The sequence below is a fragment of the Rutilus rutilus genome, assembly GCF_951802725.1.
Source record: "Rutilus rutilus genome assembly, chromosome: 8".
NCBI classification, from domain to species: Eukaryota; Metazoa; Chordata; class Actinopteri; order Cypriniformes; family Leuciscidae; genus Rutilus; species Rutilus rutilus.
The window spans coordinates 18011499-18030465 of NC_140222.1; the positions used below are offsets into that span (position 1 = coordinate 18011499).

An 18967-nucleotide genomic window follows, 5' to 3' on the forward strand; every position below is an offset into this window, starting at 1 on the left:
TATAAAATTTTAAATAATCATGTGACATCTCCTCAGAATCACAATAATGATGGCCATCTACACCAAGATGGTCATGCCAGTGTTGGAGGCAGGTCCAAGTCTTGATGTTATGCAAACTTTTCAAAGATAAGACCATCTTCCTCCAGCCGTCAATTAATATAATAGATGAAATAGAGACAACAGATGAGGTAAGTGCTGCTACTCTGAGCTGTATTCGTAGCGTGTATGCTTTCCCTACCAAACATACACTAATTTTAACAATGGATCTGTGATTATACAACATGCGGTCGTATCAGTTTTTAATGCTGCTAGTCAGAGCTATTGCTGTTTTGCTGCCGCTAGAGGCGTAAGCTTCCCCCAATAGATCTGTTGCAAACACACTGTTGCAGATATGTCCTTGCTGCTCCAGCTTGGGGTGATGCTTCCCCCATAAGATTGGAAATACAGTGCTCGACATATGCCGCTAACATCAGGATGTAATCACCATTCTACAAGGATCAGTTGTGTGGAAGAAAGAAAAAAAATGTTCTACAGAAGTAAACACAACCAAGTATAACAGGGATATGACATCACTGACAGGTGACAGTGTACCTACTTCAAGTAATACACTTGTCTAGTGATCCGGAATTCATGCATCTACTTATCATGCCTAAACATCTAAGTATCAGCATCACTCGTTGCATTAATCCATCCAGCTGTTATTGGTGATGCATTGCTTAATTCTGTGTGAACCGAAGTTTTGATGCTAAAGCTCTGTATGTCATTAATTATGGAGCAAGAACACCCATAAGGAACCATACCCGCCAAAGATCGTCTGAACTGCTGTGTCAGTGTTTCTCTTCTTCCCACAAACTATAATGAAACTCAAGAGAGAAACTAAACAGCAACATCTGCTGCATCATTTACTGAATCGCATAAAAAGCTTTTCAGCAAGAGATGATCGAGTGTAATACAACAATCTGAATGCTTTACATCGGCAAAACATGTACATTGTGCAAATATAGCAGCAAGTGATCAACTGAGAACAGATTAACATTCTTGAAGATCATGGTGCATGCAGATAAATTAATATAAACAAGTATTTAAATTTTCTCTTGCAACCATCAAGACTGAAGAGATGAATGACTTCTGTAGTAATATGCAGTATATATTTTCAATATTACTTTAAATGAATTTTGTAGCATTTAGATTTGATTTTTGATGTTTTTATTATGATGTATGCTTCACAACATGTGACGTTACAAACCTTGAGATGGACATTTTATCTTTAACACAGCACAGAACTAACTAGTAATAGAAAAATTTAATTTGAAAACAAATAAAAAAGGTAAATAAATTAATAATTAAAATAAAATACATATATACAGATATATACAGAAAGAGAGAGATAAAGTAACATGAAATAGAATAATAAAACATAAATAAAAAAAATTTTCATTGAAGCCACAAACAAACACAGAGGTTGCAAATTCAAATTTGATCTCTAGATCATTTATCCACATCCCTCTCTATATTATAAAACATTTTATTACATGCATTGATGAAAAAGCAAGCAATCCTTCATAATCATGATCACAAACATGCTTTGAAAAGCTCAGGTGATCAGCCCGAACTCTTCCCTTCTACAAGTCCTTTAAATTAAAGAGTAATGTGTCGATAATAGACAGCCATCTTACAAGATAAGTGATCAGACAAAGCACATCCATTCTCACTGTAATGTAATGTACACATTATCCGGAGACGTGTAATCTGCTTTCATCATTACACTGATAATTTCAGCTTTATATTTCCTCGAGGCCCAATGAAATAACTATTCTCCAAACTAATGGATGATATCCAAAACCTGATGACTAGTAATTACCCAGTGCTTAATAAAAAAAAAAAAAAAAAAAAAAAACAGACTATTGAACAAAACAGAGATTTTACAGTACAATCTGTCTCTTGATGGATGTATTCATGTCCTCATCCACAGTTAAGGATCTGGCTGAACTGTCTGATAGCAATACTGTATATAATTTAAAATGTACATTCCTCGTGCTTGTAAAACAGCATTATTATCTGAGAAATATGTCTAAGCTGCAACATATGCTCTCAGTGTCAAATGCTGTCAAGTTCATGACCTTAAGACTAGATTATTGTAATGCAGGTTTATAAAAAAAAAAAAAAAAAAAAAAAACTTCAGCTGGTCCAAAACGCATCAGCTAGATTGCTTACTAGAAGTATGGCACTATTAGCCTTGTTTTGTTAACTTTAAAAGTCTGCTGATGTCCCAGCTAGGATGTGACCAACTTTCAGTTTTTCATTCCATTGAAATAATTTGTTACCATTATTTCACCGCATGTTATTTCACCATAGAAACATTGAAACAACATTTAATGCTTCAAAGCAAAAATGCGTGGCATTGTAAAGTTTGTTAGTACATCGTGAGTTTAGTTAAATAACCCTTGCCTTATGGCTCATGCTACTGCCAACCCGTATGTCGAGGTCACTTCCGTGAGTTGGGAAAAGCACGTAAAAGTCTTGGTAGAAAGGGACGCATAAGGATGTAATGTAACGACGCCCAGTTCCAGGAATGCACTAATATTGTGTGGGTAGTACCAGTTTGTAACAATTATTAGTTAACACTAAGTTGTCAACACCTCGGAAAAAATAATAATTTTCGTTACACTACATCCTTATGCATCGCTTTCTGCCAGGACTTTTACTTTTATAGTGATTGACACTGGTGGGTGTGTCTTATCTCAAACTTCAGTTTCCTCCTGCTTATCCTCTCCATCAGCAAAATCTTACAACATCTGCGTCTCTTCAGTCGCTTTTTCTGATTCTTTCACTTGGCCTTCTGTCGAAGACAATGACAATGTTGTTACATACGGATGATGTTCTACACAGTCTCAAACAAGACACAAGAGTTCATTAAAAATGCTGAGAATAACAGAAAATAAATTCACAAAATCAGGTCTCTGGGAGCTCCAGATAAGGAGGGGAGAAGATTATCAATGAATAGTGACTTAAATTTTAGTCTGTTCCTAACAAAAACACCATAAGACTTCAGGACTATGGGGTTTTGTCCATTTTAAAGATTGACAACTGTTCCTTTTGGGGTTAATTTTGCTGTTACTTTCTGACTGTTCATTTTCCCTTACTTAATACATATAGAACAGATATAAGAACTACTACTGCAAAAATCCACTGAAATGACAATTAGAAAATGGGATCCAAAAGTCTGAGACCACTAGTAAAAACACATTCACAAAAAAAAAAAAAAAAAAAACGTTATTTTTTTTCTTTTTTTCTTTCTTCATTACAAGAACTTAAAATGTCAAAATCTTAAAACTTTATTAGAAAATGGGATCCAAAAGTCTGACACCACTAGTAAAAACACATTCACAAAAAAAAAAAAAAAAAAAAAATATATATATATATATATATTTTTATTTTTTATTATTTTTTTTTTATATATATAAGTTGTTTTTTTTCTTTCTTTCTTTCTTCATTACAAGAACTTAAAATGATAAAATCTTAAAACTTTATTTCTAGGATCAAATGAATTTTCTCCAAAACACTCACATGGAACACGCAAACAAGAGAAACACACACTTGTTACTCTGCTCGACCAGATTTGAGGGCCGTAAATGTTGTAAATAAAAGAAAGAATAGCTACTATAATGATTGATGTTCTACTCACCAGTGTTGCTCAAATTGAATCTCTTATGTGTGGTCTTTTTGCTGTTGATGATCTGTAGTTTATAATGTCCATAGTCTTCAGTTCTGATGTTCGTGATGATCAGAGATCCAGTCTCGTCCAGCTTCACTCTGCCGGCGAATCTCTCATCAGTTTTAGCTGTCCTTGTAGCATTTATAGCAACAAGACTCTTTTCAGCTCCAAACGTCCACAGAATCAGATCATCTGTCTGTATTTCATTATCATTCTGGAGACAGACAGAACCTCCTATCGTCCCTGACTCTGTCTTTACTTCATGTCACAGAATCATATAAAACAAGAGAAGTGCAGAAGACAAAAAAAGTGATTAAATTCATTTAGTTTGCAGTTTCAAAATCAGATACATTTAGATGACCTTTTTAAAGCTAGTCTGACATGTACCAACAACTATATTTTCATGTATTATCTTTTGACACAAAGCTAACGTAATGGGATAGATTTCCAATGTCTTCTCAGACTTTTGGTGCCCATGGTATGTGACTAATGCAATGTCAGTTATGGAAAATTATGCTGTTATCTTCAAAATGCAAATATAGTGCAAACACACTAAAATGTAGCCTACTACTCAAACCAAACTCAACGAGTTAATGTGTAAACTATCATTTCAAACTGGCTCAATAAAGCATCTGTAGGCATGTTTTGCAGTATATTTTGCCTTTAATCTACTAATTTTACAAATTTATTCTCATTATTTATTCTTAAAATCTGAGTTTCATTTATAAAATGTAGCAAGGTACTAAATTAAAAGTAATTAAAATCTAAAAGTTAAATTTGATTTAATTTCATCTAAATTGTTCACAGAGTGCCCAATCATTAACACTTGATAAACTCACCACCCACGGAAACGGTGAATCTCTTGTATTTGGTTCTTATTTTGCTGCTGATCTTTAATATATAGAGTCCAGAGTGAATGGTTCTGATGTCTGTGATGGTGAGTTCTCCAGTCTGAGGATTCAGCTTCAGTTTGCTTCGGAATCTCCCATCAGCACCATCACGTATAGCAGGTAAGTTCATCTTGGTCTCTTTATTGATTTCAGCTATGAGATTGTCTTCACCTTCATCTTCATAATACCACTGTATCTTGTCATCTTCATGTAGTTTAGTATCAGTGGGTAGACAGAGTTCATCTCCTTCCTTCACTGACACTTTCTTCTCTTCAAGTTTCACAGCAGCACATAGAAACGGACATCAAAAATGTGTTTATGAGATCAAGTAAGTGTGCAGGTGGACATCTCAATTATATAAAAACCATTTGGGGGTTAGTTTGGTTTGGCATGCTTACAAATACAAGCTTTGCTTTACAAAGAGATCCTTTTCACTGTGACAAAAGGTGCATTTACACTGTTTAATGCTGCACAGGTGGCATACATGCATTTATACAGAAACTGCACTTGCAGGAATAATAATGAAATTAATGTTTTAAATATGAACTCAGCTGCATAAAGATGCCTTGTGTGACACTGAGCAATCTGCTAGGATTTAAAGGGCAAATGAATCAGTTCACTCAGAATTAAGATGGTTTGACTCCGAGAAAGAAACTTGCACCATGTGACCCTTAAGGCCACATTTCAAACCAAGAACAATGACTACAAAGATAACTATATCAGCGTCCACACCAGTGGACGATAACGTTGTTTATTCTAAGCGCGCACTGCAGTTTTTTTGTCTGTTGCTTTAAATGCTGCCGCTCTTTAAATGGATACTGATTGGCTGTCAACGTTTTTTATCATTCATCAGCTGAAAAAACAAAAAAATCTTTTGAAGGTGATTCCAATGATATTGTTTCACTGTGCTGTTATCATTGTAGCTGTGGTGTGAACTCTGCTATTCTTTTATATTTAGAACGATTTAAAGGACTTCATCTTTATCGGTACAGTTATCGTCGCTGGTGTGAACAGGCCTTTAGGAATCCCATATACTAAATAAAGCAAGGGTGTATAGTTACATTCAAGTTATTTATGTTCTCAGGTTTCAGAGTTTCTGTATTAGTGGTGTTTAATATCTGAATGACAGACAACAAAAATTCAGCTATGGGGATCAAATTCATAAACGCAGACCAGCAATATGTAGCCTGACGTCGTCATACTCAGATTCTAGTCAGAATGTGAGTCTGATACTTCTCCATAGAGATTTGATTATGGGGTGTGTCTCAACCGAACCAGGAAAAAAAAAAACTCTGCACTCAATTGGATAGACCTACAACCAATCAGAGCAACGGAGTAAATGACGCATATATGTTCTTCATTCATATTTTCAACCAACAAAATGTCGCGGCTCTCTGTTCCTCTTTTAAAATGAATGCGCTGTCGATATCTTCTATAACAGACGCGATGGCGGAATCTACACATGATGTTTCATAAACAAAGTTCGGGAGGAGCACGTACAAATAATCAATCCAATATCAACTTGTCATCAAACAATACCATGTCTAACGTTACCCTATCTATCAGCATGAGGAAGCATATTCACTCTGTCAACTTACCTAACACTCCTTGACAGTTTTCCAGCATCCCTCCACCACCCCGAATCCTCACTCTTGTCTTGTTCTCTCACAACCAGGAATACGGGGGAGTATGGCTACCGAGCGATTACGTTACCGTTGCTCATCTGTCCATCATCGTATAAAGCCCGCCCTGACAATTTGATTGGTCCGAACAATTTTTGTTCGGGCATAATAGCTCCTCAACGGAGCGAGTCCAGACCGAACTTCCCGACCAAAAAATGTTGTGGGCGGGGTTCGGGCTGGCACCCAGGCTAAGCAATATGCCCATCCGATCTTGAAAAATCCACGTACATTGAACTAAGCATTATGGAGCTGTTGTATTTTCCTCTTAATTCTGTATAATCAAACTTCATTACTTATTGCAGCATGATCAACGAAGCAGAAACCTTTAAATAATGATCTACTGTAGCATAATAAAGCACATTGTTTTTGTCTTGCTGTATTTGCTGTAATAGTCACACATTTGTTTGCTTACCAAGTAGTTGAGAGATCTTGCGGCGATAGTAAATCACAACAGAGGATAAAACTGCAGCCACCAGCAGAGCAGCAAAAACCACAATCCCTGCTATAGCACCTGGAGACAGACCCGGATCCGGAACAGCTAAAGAATTTGACACAGTCAGAATTTTAATCGGATTCAGTTTGTAGCTTTCTCTCTATAAATCATATTATTATGACTTAATTTCCCACAATTAGTTACCATGATGATTTTCTGACATATTTCATGTTGTGACATATTTCTTGTTCCGTGTCTCTGCAGTGCTCATTATTGAAAAATCGAATATTGTTCACACAACATAAATATTACAGTCAATGAGATTACCCGAAATGACTTCAAATATACGCTGCTGTGAATTATAAGACACTGTATTTAATGTATTGTGTGAAGTCTAAGTAAGTCTGACTATGTGTTTGTCACGGTGCACATCTGAGGTGTCAGCTGAAGGAAATAATACATCATTTATTGGCTTTAATATATCGGACACATTTTCTTATCGGGCAGATAACGATAACATTAAAATGTAACATATATAAGCTGATTTATCATGCATCCCTATAAACAAGTGTGAAATATTTGCTACGCTTCCTTCTAAAGGGGTTTAAAGGGGTCCTTCTAAAGGTTGTCCAAGAATCTACTCCAAGTTTCTGATCTAATTATTCCTTATGTCATCATTATTACATTGAAAGACTGGCTCTTTACAGACTCAGAGTTACCATTGACAGAAAGAAGGAATCGCTGTGAGCTCTCACGGCCTCTGATCTGTAGTTCATAAAGTCCACTGTGTTCGGTTCTGGTGTTTGTGATGGTCAGAGATCCAGTTTGATCCAGTTTCAGTCGGTCTCTGAATCTCTCATCAGCATCGTTTAGTGAAGCCTCTTTAGTTTCTACATCAATTTTAGCCAGGAGAATGCCTTCATCTCCAAACCTCCACACGATCAGATCTTCTCTCTGTACTTCAACATCAGTCTTTAGAGTGACAGACTCTCCCTCCATCACTGAAATGGACTTCACTTCATCCGTCTTACCAACCACACCTGGAACCAAGCAGAAACAGTTTCTCAGCAAGAGATTAAACTTATAAATCATTTACTCTGTATCTGAAAAGAGTACATTTAAATGTTATCAGATATTAACAGCTTTTAATTGTTGAAGAGAAATGTTAAAGGTCCCGTATTATGCCCCTTTTCACAAGATGTAAAATAAGTCTCTGATGTCCCCAGAGTGTGTATGTGAAGTTTCAGCTCAAAATACCCAACAGATAATTTTTTACAGCATGTTTAAATTGTCATTTTTTTGTGCTCAGAAAAACGTGCTGTTTTAGTGTGTGCCCTTTAAATGCAAATAAGCTTCTGCTGCACGCACAGGGGGCGGAGCTTCATGAGTTCGCGCTCAGGACAATTTCATCTCAGGGAAGGATGATAATATCAGAAACTCTCATTAACAGTGTTCATTTCGAATCGGACAATAATGCCTACAGAGTCAGAGTGCCGTATAGAGATGAAACAGGTATGGTTTAGTAGTTTAATTACGGTTATTATAACATATTTGTCATCTGCTTGTATGTATCCATTATTTATTAATAGCCTACAAGTCTGCTGTCTGAATGATGATCAAACATATACTGATGAGTTTAATAAAGTTTATTGTACATCACACAAAAGATGAAGCGTCAGTTTTACTTCAGAAAATCACCGTAAGAACTGAGTAAACACAGTAAGTTATAAGAAGTGCGCAAGTAAACGAATTTCGGTAGAGTTGAGGGAGCATTCCTGTGGGCGGAGGTTAGTCAAAACACGGTTCTAGTGACGTCATTAAAGCAGGATGTAGAGGGATGTAGTCCAAACGGGCCGTTCACTGTAGGCGACTTCTGTTAAATAAAATATCTCGCTTGGCATTGAACTTTGAGCTTTATAATTTTACAGATATTATTTATGCTCTAACAGCAACATTACACACTAACTAAAGTTTGAAACATGTGATCACGAAGAACGGGACCTTTAATAATAAAGCTAATAAAAAGCATATGTCTGCTCGTATTAGTACATAAGATCATAAACATTGATGTGTTGACAGATAACAGATCACACTGTCATGTGACACAGAAAGAAACATCATATTACTGTCTCAGTTTGAGTTAACTGATTCACATAATATGTGTGCATAAATATAGACCTTATAAATTAAGTAATTTCATGTGAGTAAAAATGAGTGAGTCACTCTTACAAATCTTTTAGGTAACACTTTATCTTAAGGTGATGTGGTTACACGTTACTACATGTGGTTACTATAGTAATAACAGTAAATTGTGCATAATTAAAATTAACTAAACCCCAAACCAAACTCTAGAGATGTAGTTTATTTATATTACTCAGTTCTTATTTGAGTAACAATGTAACAACATCACCTTAAAACTAGATGTACCGCAGGGCGGTGCAAAATATGACCGCCGCTCAGGCCTGCACTGGCTTTCCACAAAAATAAATGACGTGGAGCAATTTGGCTGTATTGCGTGTTTATGTATATACCTAAAAAAAGTAGTAGTATGTGCATGTCTGTGTGTATGTGTGTGTGTTTGTGTATGTGTGTGTCTGTGTGTGTGTGTGTCTGTGCGTGTATGTGTGCCTGCGTACATGTGTGTGCGCGTGTGTGTGTGTGTCTGTGCATGTGGATTTGTATGTGTGTGTATGGGTGTGTGTCTGTGTGTGTGGATGTCAGTGTGTGTGCATGCTTGCGTTTGTTTGTATTCCTGCATGTGTGTGTGTGACAGTATCATCCTAAACCAGCAACCCTTCGCTCAACACCACTATCTACAGGCCGATGAGTGTACAGTCACTAAATGTGCACATAAATGAATTTATTTTATACCCCCCCATGGATGAAATTCTACGAAACTTAGCATACCCCCAGAGGATGTCAAGTCAATCATACACATGAAATATGGTGCAGTTCTGAACATCTCAACTGAAGATAGGGGCGATTAAAGCAGAATAATATTGCATGATTTATTCCAATATTTTTATGGGAGTGGCGTAAATCACAAATGAGTGATTATGGGCTAGGTTGATGTGGGCCCTTAAGACGAACATACCATAAAAATTTCTTCATCCTCGGTGCCACGGTTCAGGTAGTTATGTAGGAAAAACTGCATTTTTGGGGTTTGGGGGGGCCCAGCTCGGGGGGGGAGTGGCCCCCGGGGACCAAACGAAATTTTTCCGTAAAAGTCTAGTGGGGCTACATGCCCACAAAATTTCATGTTCCCCGGTGTTTCGGTGTCCCTGGTATCGTTGACGAAAAATTCAGTAGATGACGGGGAAAAAAAAAATAATAACTTTGACAATCGATTATGGGCTAGATTGATGTGGGCCCTTAAGACCAACATACCATAAACAAATCGTCATCCTCGGTGCCACGGTTCAGGTAGTTATGTAGGAAAAACTGCATTTTTGGGGTTTGGGGGGCCCCAGCTCAGGGGGGGAGTGGCCCCTGGGGACCAAACGAAATTTTTCCGTAAAAGTCTAGTGGGGCTACATGCCCACAACATTTCATGTTCCCCGGTGCTTCGGTGTCCCTGGTATCGTTGACGGAAAATTCAGTAGATGACGAAAAAAAAAAAAAAAAAAAAAACTTTGACAATCCCTATATGACCGCTTTCGCTAGCTACGCTAGCGGCGGTCATAATAAGGGTGTAATCATGTTTTATAATATGCTTCATATCACATTTTTGATGTCTCTTGTGGTGTCTGAGATGGTTTATTGTAAATAATAGAATGATATAATTATTAACACAGACAGTGCTAATCTAAATCGGAATGGTACATTAAAAGACTTGGGATAGCCTACTCACCACTGACAGTAACATGAAATATCTTTATTGTAGTCTTTTCTCTAGAGATGGAGAGTTTATATGGTCCTGAATGTCTGATTCTGGTGTTTCTGATGGTGAGAGATCCAGTGTTTTGGTCCAGCTGTAATCTGCCTCTGAATGTCACATGATCGGTGAAATAAATGGAGTTCAAGTCACGCTTTCTCGTTATTTGAGATATGACAGAGTCTTTAGGTCCAAACAGCCACAGTATGGTATCATCGTTCCGTATGTCAGTGAGATCAGTGTGTAGAGTGACCGAATCTCCCTCCATCACAGCCTCCGTCTCTGCACCACACACACCTAGAGCAGAAACCATCAGTTTTACAGATCATACATCATGCATTTTTCCTGATGTAAGGAATGGTGGTCAAAATACAATTCATATAAAAAGCTAACTTTACTGGTTATGGTAGAATTGGTTCAATTCTGTAAATTAACACATTCCAGGAAAAAATAACTTTTTTTGCTACACAACCTGTGTAGGCTATGCTGGGTATGAGGGTGTGGTCACCGTGAGAAAAGTTTACTTTTGAGAAGATGTCGACGGCAACTGATTCAATGCCATTTAACACACACACACACACACACACATACACACACACACACACACACACACACACACACACACAAAAAAACCCCAAAAAAAACCCCACATTTGCCACATTATAAGTGTTGGAACAACAGCATTTGCCACATTATTTATTTGTTAGGCTACACGTCTGTATCTGTTTCTTCGGCGCCATTCCCCGTGTATTCAACGAATAGGCTGTGCCGGTATCTAAGTGAAACCGAAAGATAAACAGAAATCGATTACTTACGAAAGTTGTTTACGAAAAACAACAATAGACAGAACAATAACATGTTCTGCACGTTAGAGCTGCGTAGAATCTTAATCATTACAGATGATGTATGGAGATTAGGCTATTCGTCCCGCAATCTCCGCTGTTTCAGAACCGCACAGCCGACTGACATGCGTGGATGTAGGCTATCACACAAAAAAAGTCAAAATAGAGACACAGTCACAGTAAGGACGAGCAAAACAGTAGGCTATACGTCGTTTGCCGATGCAGTAACTTCTTCCTGGAATTTACTGAAGAGAAAAAGGTGCGTGCACGTCCTCCAGGTGAGGGAGGGCTGTTTCCGATAAGTGTTTAAACCATTTAGGTTGCAGACCTGGAGCCTCATTTATAACCGTTGCGTACAAATATAATTTAACTTACCAAGCCTGTCACTTGAAGCAAATATCCCTTCTTAAATGTCCGCGCCAGCGAGCGCGTTGGGCCGTTTAGTGAAACTGACGCAAATAAGAGTTTAAATAAATAAAATAATGATTTAAACTACCGTATGTTTTACTTCTGATATAAACATTTAGATTAAATATGCCATTCAAATTAATGGAGTTAAACACTTAAACATGAAATCATTACTGAGAAGTTACAACATTTTTTATATTCATTCAATAGAAATATTTGTTGTGGATGCGGTGTTTCTGAACACTTTTCCTGTGGCGTGCTGTGTTTTAATGTTTTAACCACAGAGATAATTGCTTATCATGATAATACCAGATTGTCTGAGAAAATAGTTTTATGCAAATAATTCCCAAGGCCTATCTGTTTCCATTAATAATATAAATCAATTAAAAATACAATTCGGCCAGTGGAAAAGATTGAGAAAAACTTTCTCTAAAATGTATTTTACGCTATTTGATTTATGTATTCAAAAACAAGGCAAGTATAGGCAACTACTTGATTTTTATTAATGTGTCTTGTACCGTTAAACATTATCACGTGGTCGTGGATGAATAATCATATGCAAATGATATGCAGATGAGGATCTGCATAGTAAAACTAGGCGTTGTAAGCTCCATATATGGTTATTTAGGGGTGGAGACGCATGTGCGCACAATCTTCCGCTGACTGGGATTTATAAAGTGAATTCTGCGCAGGTTCTGGCGTACGAACGGTTTTATAAGGCTGAATATTTTTTTGTGTACGCCATTTTTGGCTTTCGAGCGCACGTACACTTTTAGTAAGGTTCCTACGCACAGTTTTATAAATGAGACCCCTGGGGCCTCGTTTATAAATGTTGCGTATGCACAAAAGAAGGCGTACGCCGCTCTCTACGCAATAATTGGTATTTATAAAAAGCAAACTTGACGGGAAAATGTGCGGTCCTTCACGCAAGGTCTGACCCAGGCGTACGCACAAAAACGGGTGAAATGAGAAATGGCGACACCGTCGGCAGATGGAAGAAACACGTGAAAGTGTATGAAAGTGTGTGAAACTGTAGACCGTTGTGTAAAAGAAATGGCAATACTGCCTCTCATAATAACATGAAGACTTCACAAAGCAAGTCTTACAATTAACAGCCTACATGAACACCCGTTTGATCGATCTGCAGTGTAAAACAAACAAAATCAAACAAAGATTACAACAGAAATTCAAATCAACACATATTTGCAAAAAGAAAAGTGAAATGTGTTCTGCAATAATATTGGCATGTTATGCAATTCATCCTCATAACACATCTGTAGCTTGTCAGATGCAATCAAATGGATGGTAATAAAATGCCATGATGCCATCACAACGCTTAATGACGTGAGTGAAGTTACGTTTCTTGGTTTTCCTCTCTGTGTTTGCCATGATTTCGCAATCGATGAATATTAACTTGTGGGCGTTTCACGGACTATTTATGGGCAACTATGGGCGTGACATGAAGCCGCAAAAGCTGAGCTACATTTAGAATTGATTGTGATTTATTAAAGGGGTGGTTGATTATGATTTCACTTTTCTAACTTTAGTTAGTGTGTAATGTTGCTGTTTGAGCATAAACAACATCTGCAAAGTTACAACGCTCAAAGTTCAAAGCAAAGGGAGATATTTGCTTTTAAAGAAAAGGACTACAACAAACGGCTAATATGGACTACACAACATTCCTCCAGGGTTAGTGACATCACTAACCCTAAAATTTACATAAACCCCGCCCCCGGGAACACACAGTCCATGTTGAGAAGAGGAAAAGTTATTGTATAAGAGTACGTTTGTGAGTCAGCTCAAACTTTAGCATCCATCTTTTCACATGCAATAGAAAGTCCCTCTGTGTGCATCTTACAACAGTTCATATATGCGATTTATAGATTACCATGACATAATATGCTAAAACTCCACATCAGCAACATAAATTCATCAACTAACCATTCAGAGACATCCTGTTGCAGTGTTGTTACTTCTTATTGAGTCTCTCCATCTTTGTCTGACTCCGTTTTAACATTAAAGGCAGAACAGTTTCTGTCATTTTAGTGTGTGTCTGCGTGAGGTAATCGCAGCTGCTAACACACACGAGCTCTTGAAACCCCGCCTTCTGCAGCAGCTCATTTGCATTTAAAGGGCCAGATACAAAACGGTGCGTTTTTGCAAACCCTCAAAAAGTGACAACTTTAACATGCTATATAAAAATATCTGTGGGGTATTTTGTGCTAAAACTTCACACACACACTCTGGGGACAACAGAGATTTATTTTACATCTTGTGAAAAGGGCATTTTACCACCCCTTTAAGGAAAAACTGCATAGGACGTGCGTGCGCACGGTTTTATAAATCCGAATATTTCTGTGCGTACGCACGTCCTATGTTTCATCCGTACGCCACTTCTGACGCAAATCCTATGCAAAGTTTTATAAATGAGGCCCCTGGAGCCGGTAGATATACGGCCCTGGTAGTTTTGCGCCCCTGTTGTTCCTGATGCGTCCAGTAGGGGGATATAATGATTGACGCTCGAAACTTACACATAACCGTCCCGTCCATTGACCAATTTTGTGTTTTAAATATAAACATATTTAAATATTTTTTTTTTGTTAATTTATAAATTAATAATAGGCTAGTTGGATCAAATGTGTTATGACAAGTAATGATATATGACAGAATAGTTATATTCACCCTAGTTTTTTTATATACAGGAGACTGAGTGAAATAAGTTGTTGTGGATTTATATAAAGTTACATTTAGATATTAACCATAGTACTATGCATTAATGACATTCAACTTATTCTGATGACACTAATTATTTAAAAAAAAATTTCTCTGTTTCTTTATAGGCTATATATGAAGAGTTCAGATGCAAAAGCCTCTAAGTGCCATCTGAAATTTTCTTCTAGAATGATCATTTTTATCAAGCTTGTATATTTAAGTTCAGTAATTTCACTTAAATGACAATTCATAGGTCATTTTCACTGCCATTTAAGTGAAATTACCGAACTTAAATGTACGAGCTTGATAAAAATGATCATTCTAGAAGAAAATTTCAGATGGCACTTAGAGGCTTTTGCATCTGAACTCTTCATATATATATATAGTTTATATATATATATATATTGTAACCATATCATTGTCTTCAATGATTAAAATTTACCTCTGTTAAAATTTAGTTTAGGGTTTCATGACCCTTTAAAATATTGGTAACAAAAAATAGCTTATGTGACACATTCACTCATCTATCATCATTTAATCGCTATTGGAGTAGCCTATTATATTATGATAATTTATATTATGTTTATTTGCAGAAGAATGCCTATATTATGTCATCATACATACCCCAAACTCCTCAAATGCGCGACGATTCCTGTGTTTGATGAGGATGTTATGTAAATTCATGTTTGATATTAAACGTTTAATTGACTTATTACATTTATTTACAATATTACCCCTCTAAATGTGTGTTTTTTTTTTTTTTTTTTTTTTTTGCGGTAAGAAAACTTTTTCGATGTCCACAAAATAGCATGACATCCACTTATGTCAATCATAAACGTTACTAGGCAACCAGCAATGGGAACGCCTGCTAGCGAACCAACTCTGTGGGCACTGACGACATGCAGCGACAAAAGTGAAAGGGAGAGTTGTAAGAGTGTTTGGCAAACAGCTAGGGAATATGGTTGACGCTTTTGTTTTGTTCTGTGTGTGCTTGTGTCGTCTGGTTGGTAAGTTATTAATGTTTTATGACTTCACTTATTGTTCTTTTAGAAGCATCCGTTTTAAAGGATTGTTTTACTGTTGTTTCAATAATAATAAAAAGTTTTTTTCAGTTTCTCATCACTTTAATATCTTTACAAAAGCAATTTTATTTATTAGTTTAGGAGCCTGGAGTGTAATCTTGAAGGGATACTACTATAAATGTAGGTGACCAAAACAAAGTTAGAACTTAGAACGAAATTGAAATCAATGTTATAAAATAGCCTATCATATGTTTTCAACATTCATTTATCTTAAGGCGCTTTATAACATTTCTTAACATAATATTTAGTTTTCTCATGCAAATTATTACTCCATGATCCAATCAAATATAACTTGTAAACTGAATAACATTAAATCAGCTGATCCACAGATGAGTGTTTTAATGTTTCACTTCTGTTAGTACACAAAAACGAGTGCTAAAGAAATATCACCTGACACTCAAAAAGAAGAATTGCTTGTGTCCATTAATGAGGAACAAATAATTTCAGAACCACCCAAAACAGCTTGACCTGTCGATGTATGAGTTCTGCAGTCTTGCAAATGCTCTTATTATACAATCAACAGCATAGACCTGGATAAATAAGATATTTATTGTAAATAGGGATATATTATAGATTGGGGCCAACGCCGAGGGGCCCTTGATTATCGGATGCTATCCAGAAATGTATTTAATATGTGTGCCTCGGAGCCTTTTCTCAATTTTTCTCTATAATTTATTCAATATTTCAATAACAGTTTTGTTTCAATTATACTGAACAGCCATATTGTGTCATTTTTGTGTCACAAGCCACAATCTGTCTGTTGGTCTGTTTGTTTTCTTCTTTTATTTTGCAACTTTTGTATTTCGTTGAATGGGCCTTTAGTCTGTGACAAAGTATATTTCTTGTTTGTTTTCCAGATGTGACAGATGCAGTGAAGTCAGTGTCAGTGATGGAGGGAGATTCTGTCACTCTAAACTCTGATGTTACTGAAACACAGAATTATTTGATGATACAGTGGACGTTTGGAAGCACAAGAATCGCTGAAGTCAACAGACTCACACAAACCAGATCTACGTATGATGAGATATTCAGAGACAGACTGAATCTGGATCAAACTGGATCTCTGACCATCACAAACATCAGAACCTCAGACTCTGGACTTTATCAACTAACAATTCTCAGTGGAGAGACCAAATACACAAGTTTCAATGTTACTGTCAATGGTGAGTTGACCATTATGGTTTAATTTACTGACCATTCTTCATTTGAAATATATCTTTGTCATTGTAATATTTTACATTTTTTGCTTTCTATTCTTTTCAATATTCCTTACATCCACATATTATGATATTGACTGCTTTAATTAAGATCAGAAGTGTGTGATGAGACTGACATCACAGTTATCTATCATTATCAGTGACTCCACAATCTTCTTCATCATCAGAAAGATCGTCAAGCTCAAATTGTGTGAGGTCCAGCTGTGCTGTGAACAATTCAACCGTCAACCAGACTGATGATGCCAACATTACTGAACTCTATCAGCCAAGTTCAGGTACATCACTGATGATATTAGTGTTTATTTACAGAGCAGAACTCTGTTAGATGTGTTCAGGTAAATCAGTGTGATATTAGTTTTTCACTCTGTAATTCACTGTTAGTTCATAGTGGCCTGTGTAATGGAGCTAGTAAGAGTTGTGCAGGTAAACCTCACTCCCCTGATCTCAAGAAGCACACTAGCGATTGATGCTAGGCTGCGATCTTTTGCCTCCCATGCCGTAAGCCATGGTTCAAATCCCACTCAGAGCGGGTCAGTAGGACTGGTTTCACCTGATCGAAGTTAAAACCTAATACATATACATTGCATTGATGCAGTACATATAGGTGTTGATTCATATTACATCTGGTGAATACCCTATAATCGACTGCATAACACAATTAAACTGCAAAGTAAAATCTATGCATTTGGAAGATGCTTTTGTCATGCTTTTATCTAGTTTTTAAGTGATTTACATTGCATTCAGGGTTTACATTTGATCAGCTCATGCATTCCCTGGGATTTATGGTTTATGGCTATTGGGAGGTAAGGCATTTGCTTGCTTTTTTGTATGTGAGTTTACAGGAATTGTGAACAGACCGCAGAGGAGCCACAGAGAAGTGAATCCCGTGTCCGAGAGCTGTGTTGGGTCTGCTCTAGAAAACATTAGTAGGCTACTCAATGAGAAAATAGATCATGGAGAAAGAATCACATAATCACTCACGTTTCTAGGAGAACTGAGACTAAAGACAGCCCTTAAAAGAGTAGAACTGCCGATATTAATCAACCCTAGCTTATGTTTTTTTGCTGAAAAAGGAAAAGCTTGTGGATTCATTGCCTTCCCAATAGATGCTTGGGCTCCTACTAACCCACAAAACCATGATATACGTTTTATATGGAAACTTTATAGCATTTTTATTTTATTTTTCTCAGACCATGTCCACTGTTGTGGTTTCACTGAAGCTGTGATTCGACTGGTCGTCTCTGCTCTGGTGGGCGTGGCCACTGTTGCTGTGCTGGTTTATGACATCAGATCTACAAGAAGTGAGAGAAGAAGAGACCAGACATCACTGTCAGACTGAGTCAAATCAGACCAACAGTGTGAATTGAGCAGAAGGTTTAGTTCCAGATATGTATAAAGCAGAAATAAAGCAAACTTACATTGATTCTCGGCACAATTCCTGTTCCTAGCACAGCTATTTATCAACAGATTGTTTTTCAGCGTTCTCCTGTCCACATTTATAACGTCACAAAACAACATAGTTCAAACAGTTGTGTGTGGACATGTGATTCACTGAATGCAAGTGATACACTATCAGCTCAGTTTGTGAGGCGAAGTGAAACTGTTTGTAAAAGAGTCCAGCTTGTAGACGAATTAAGGTCAATAGGGGAAAATAAACTTTATACTTCACATTCTACATGTCCAAAACAGTTTTAATTTAATCTACTTTAAGGAAACAAGTCTGATTAATAAGATTTAAGCAATTATTATAATGCAGAAGATGCTGCTTTGGCTCCCCCTTATGACTGAATATGCAAACACACTCTGTTTTTACATCGGGTCAGTGCATGTTGTAGTTCAATGAGAGTCTATTATATGTGGAGCTCCGGCAGTGTCATTTGTATTAGGAGAAACATCTGAACTGTTCCTCATTACAGTACTACACTATACTGAATAGCAGACAAGATTAATGTTTTTTTTGGGATATTAGACTTTATGTTTATGTCTCGGTTAATCTGTGCAAATATAGACCAGAGTGTGGACCAGTGGATCTAGACAACTCGAATTCTATAAAATATTTAACCTACTAATTAAGATAAAATGCTGTTTTTGTCTTTACTGGTTGTTGAATAT

The 18967-nt window shown here is 36.8% G+C and overlaps 3 protein-coding genes across 7 annotated transcripts in view; 1 reads left to right on the forward strand and 2 right to left on the reverse strand.

Annotated features, from left to right (window-relative positions):
• Window positions 1-1239: 1239 nt before the first annotated feature.
• LOC311294847 (uncharacterized protein) lies at window positions 1240-11703 on the reverse strand. The gene is made up of 7 exons (XM_084415890.1): window positions 11423-11703; window positions 10571-10891; window positions 7440-7760; window positions 6700-6825; window positions 4555-4875; window positions 3686-3973; window positions 1240-2839 (listed from the first exon to the last, which is right to left on the reverse strand). Exons 2-7 carry the CDS (start codon window positions 10860-10862, stop codon window positions 2787-2789), a joined length of 1401 nt encoding a protein of 466 aa, XP_084272016.1. The 5' UTR covers window positions 10863-10891; window positions 11423-11703; the 3' UTR covers window positions 1240-2786.
• A 3639-nt stretch (window positions 11704-15342) lies between these two features.
• The window catches only part of LOC311294848 (uncharacterized protein), a 55598-nt gene continuing 51973 nt past the window's right edge, over window positions 15343-18967 (forward strand). For 2 of the 5 annotated variants that reach the window (XM_084415892.1, XM_084415893.1), the window contains exons 1-2: window positions 15453-15563; window positions 16496-16801. In XM_084415892.1, coding sequence (XP_084272018.1) covers window positions 15515-15563; window positions 16496-16801 — 355 coding nt within the window. In that variant the 5' untranslated portion in view covers window positions 15453-15514. Of the gene's footprint in view, window positions 15564-16495; window positions 16802-16995; window positions 17131-18045; window positions 18279-18967 lie in introns of those variants that run through there. The other 3 variants (XM_084415894.1, XM_084415895.1, XM_084415891.1) reach the window with 3 other exon arrangements.
• Window positions 17168-18967, reverse strand: part of LOC311294844 (uncharacterized protein) — a 40395-nt gene continuing 38595 nt past the window's right edge. The window contains exon 9 of the mRNA XM_084415887.1: window positions 17168-18147. Within this exon, the coding sequence (XP_084272013.1) occupies window positions 18142-18147 (6 nt within the window). The 3' untranslated portion in view covers window positions 17168-18141. The remainder of the gene's footprint in view (window positions 18148-18967) is intronic.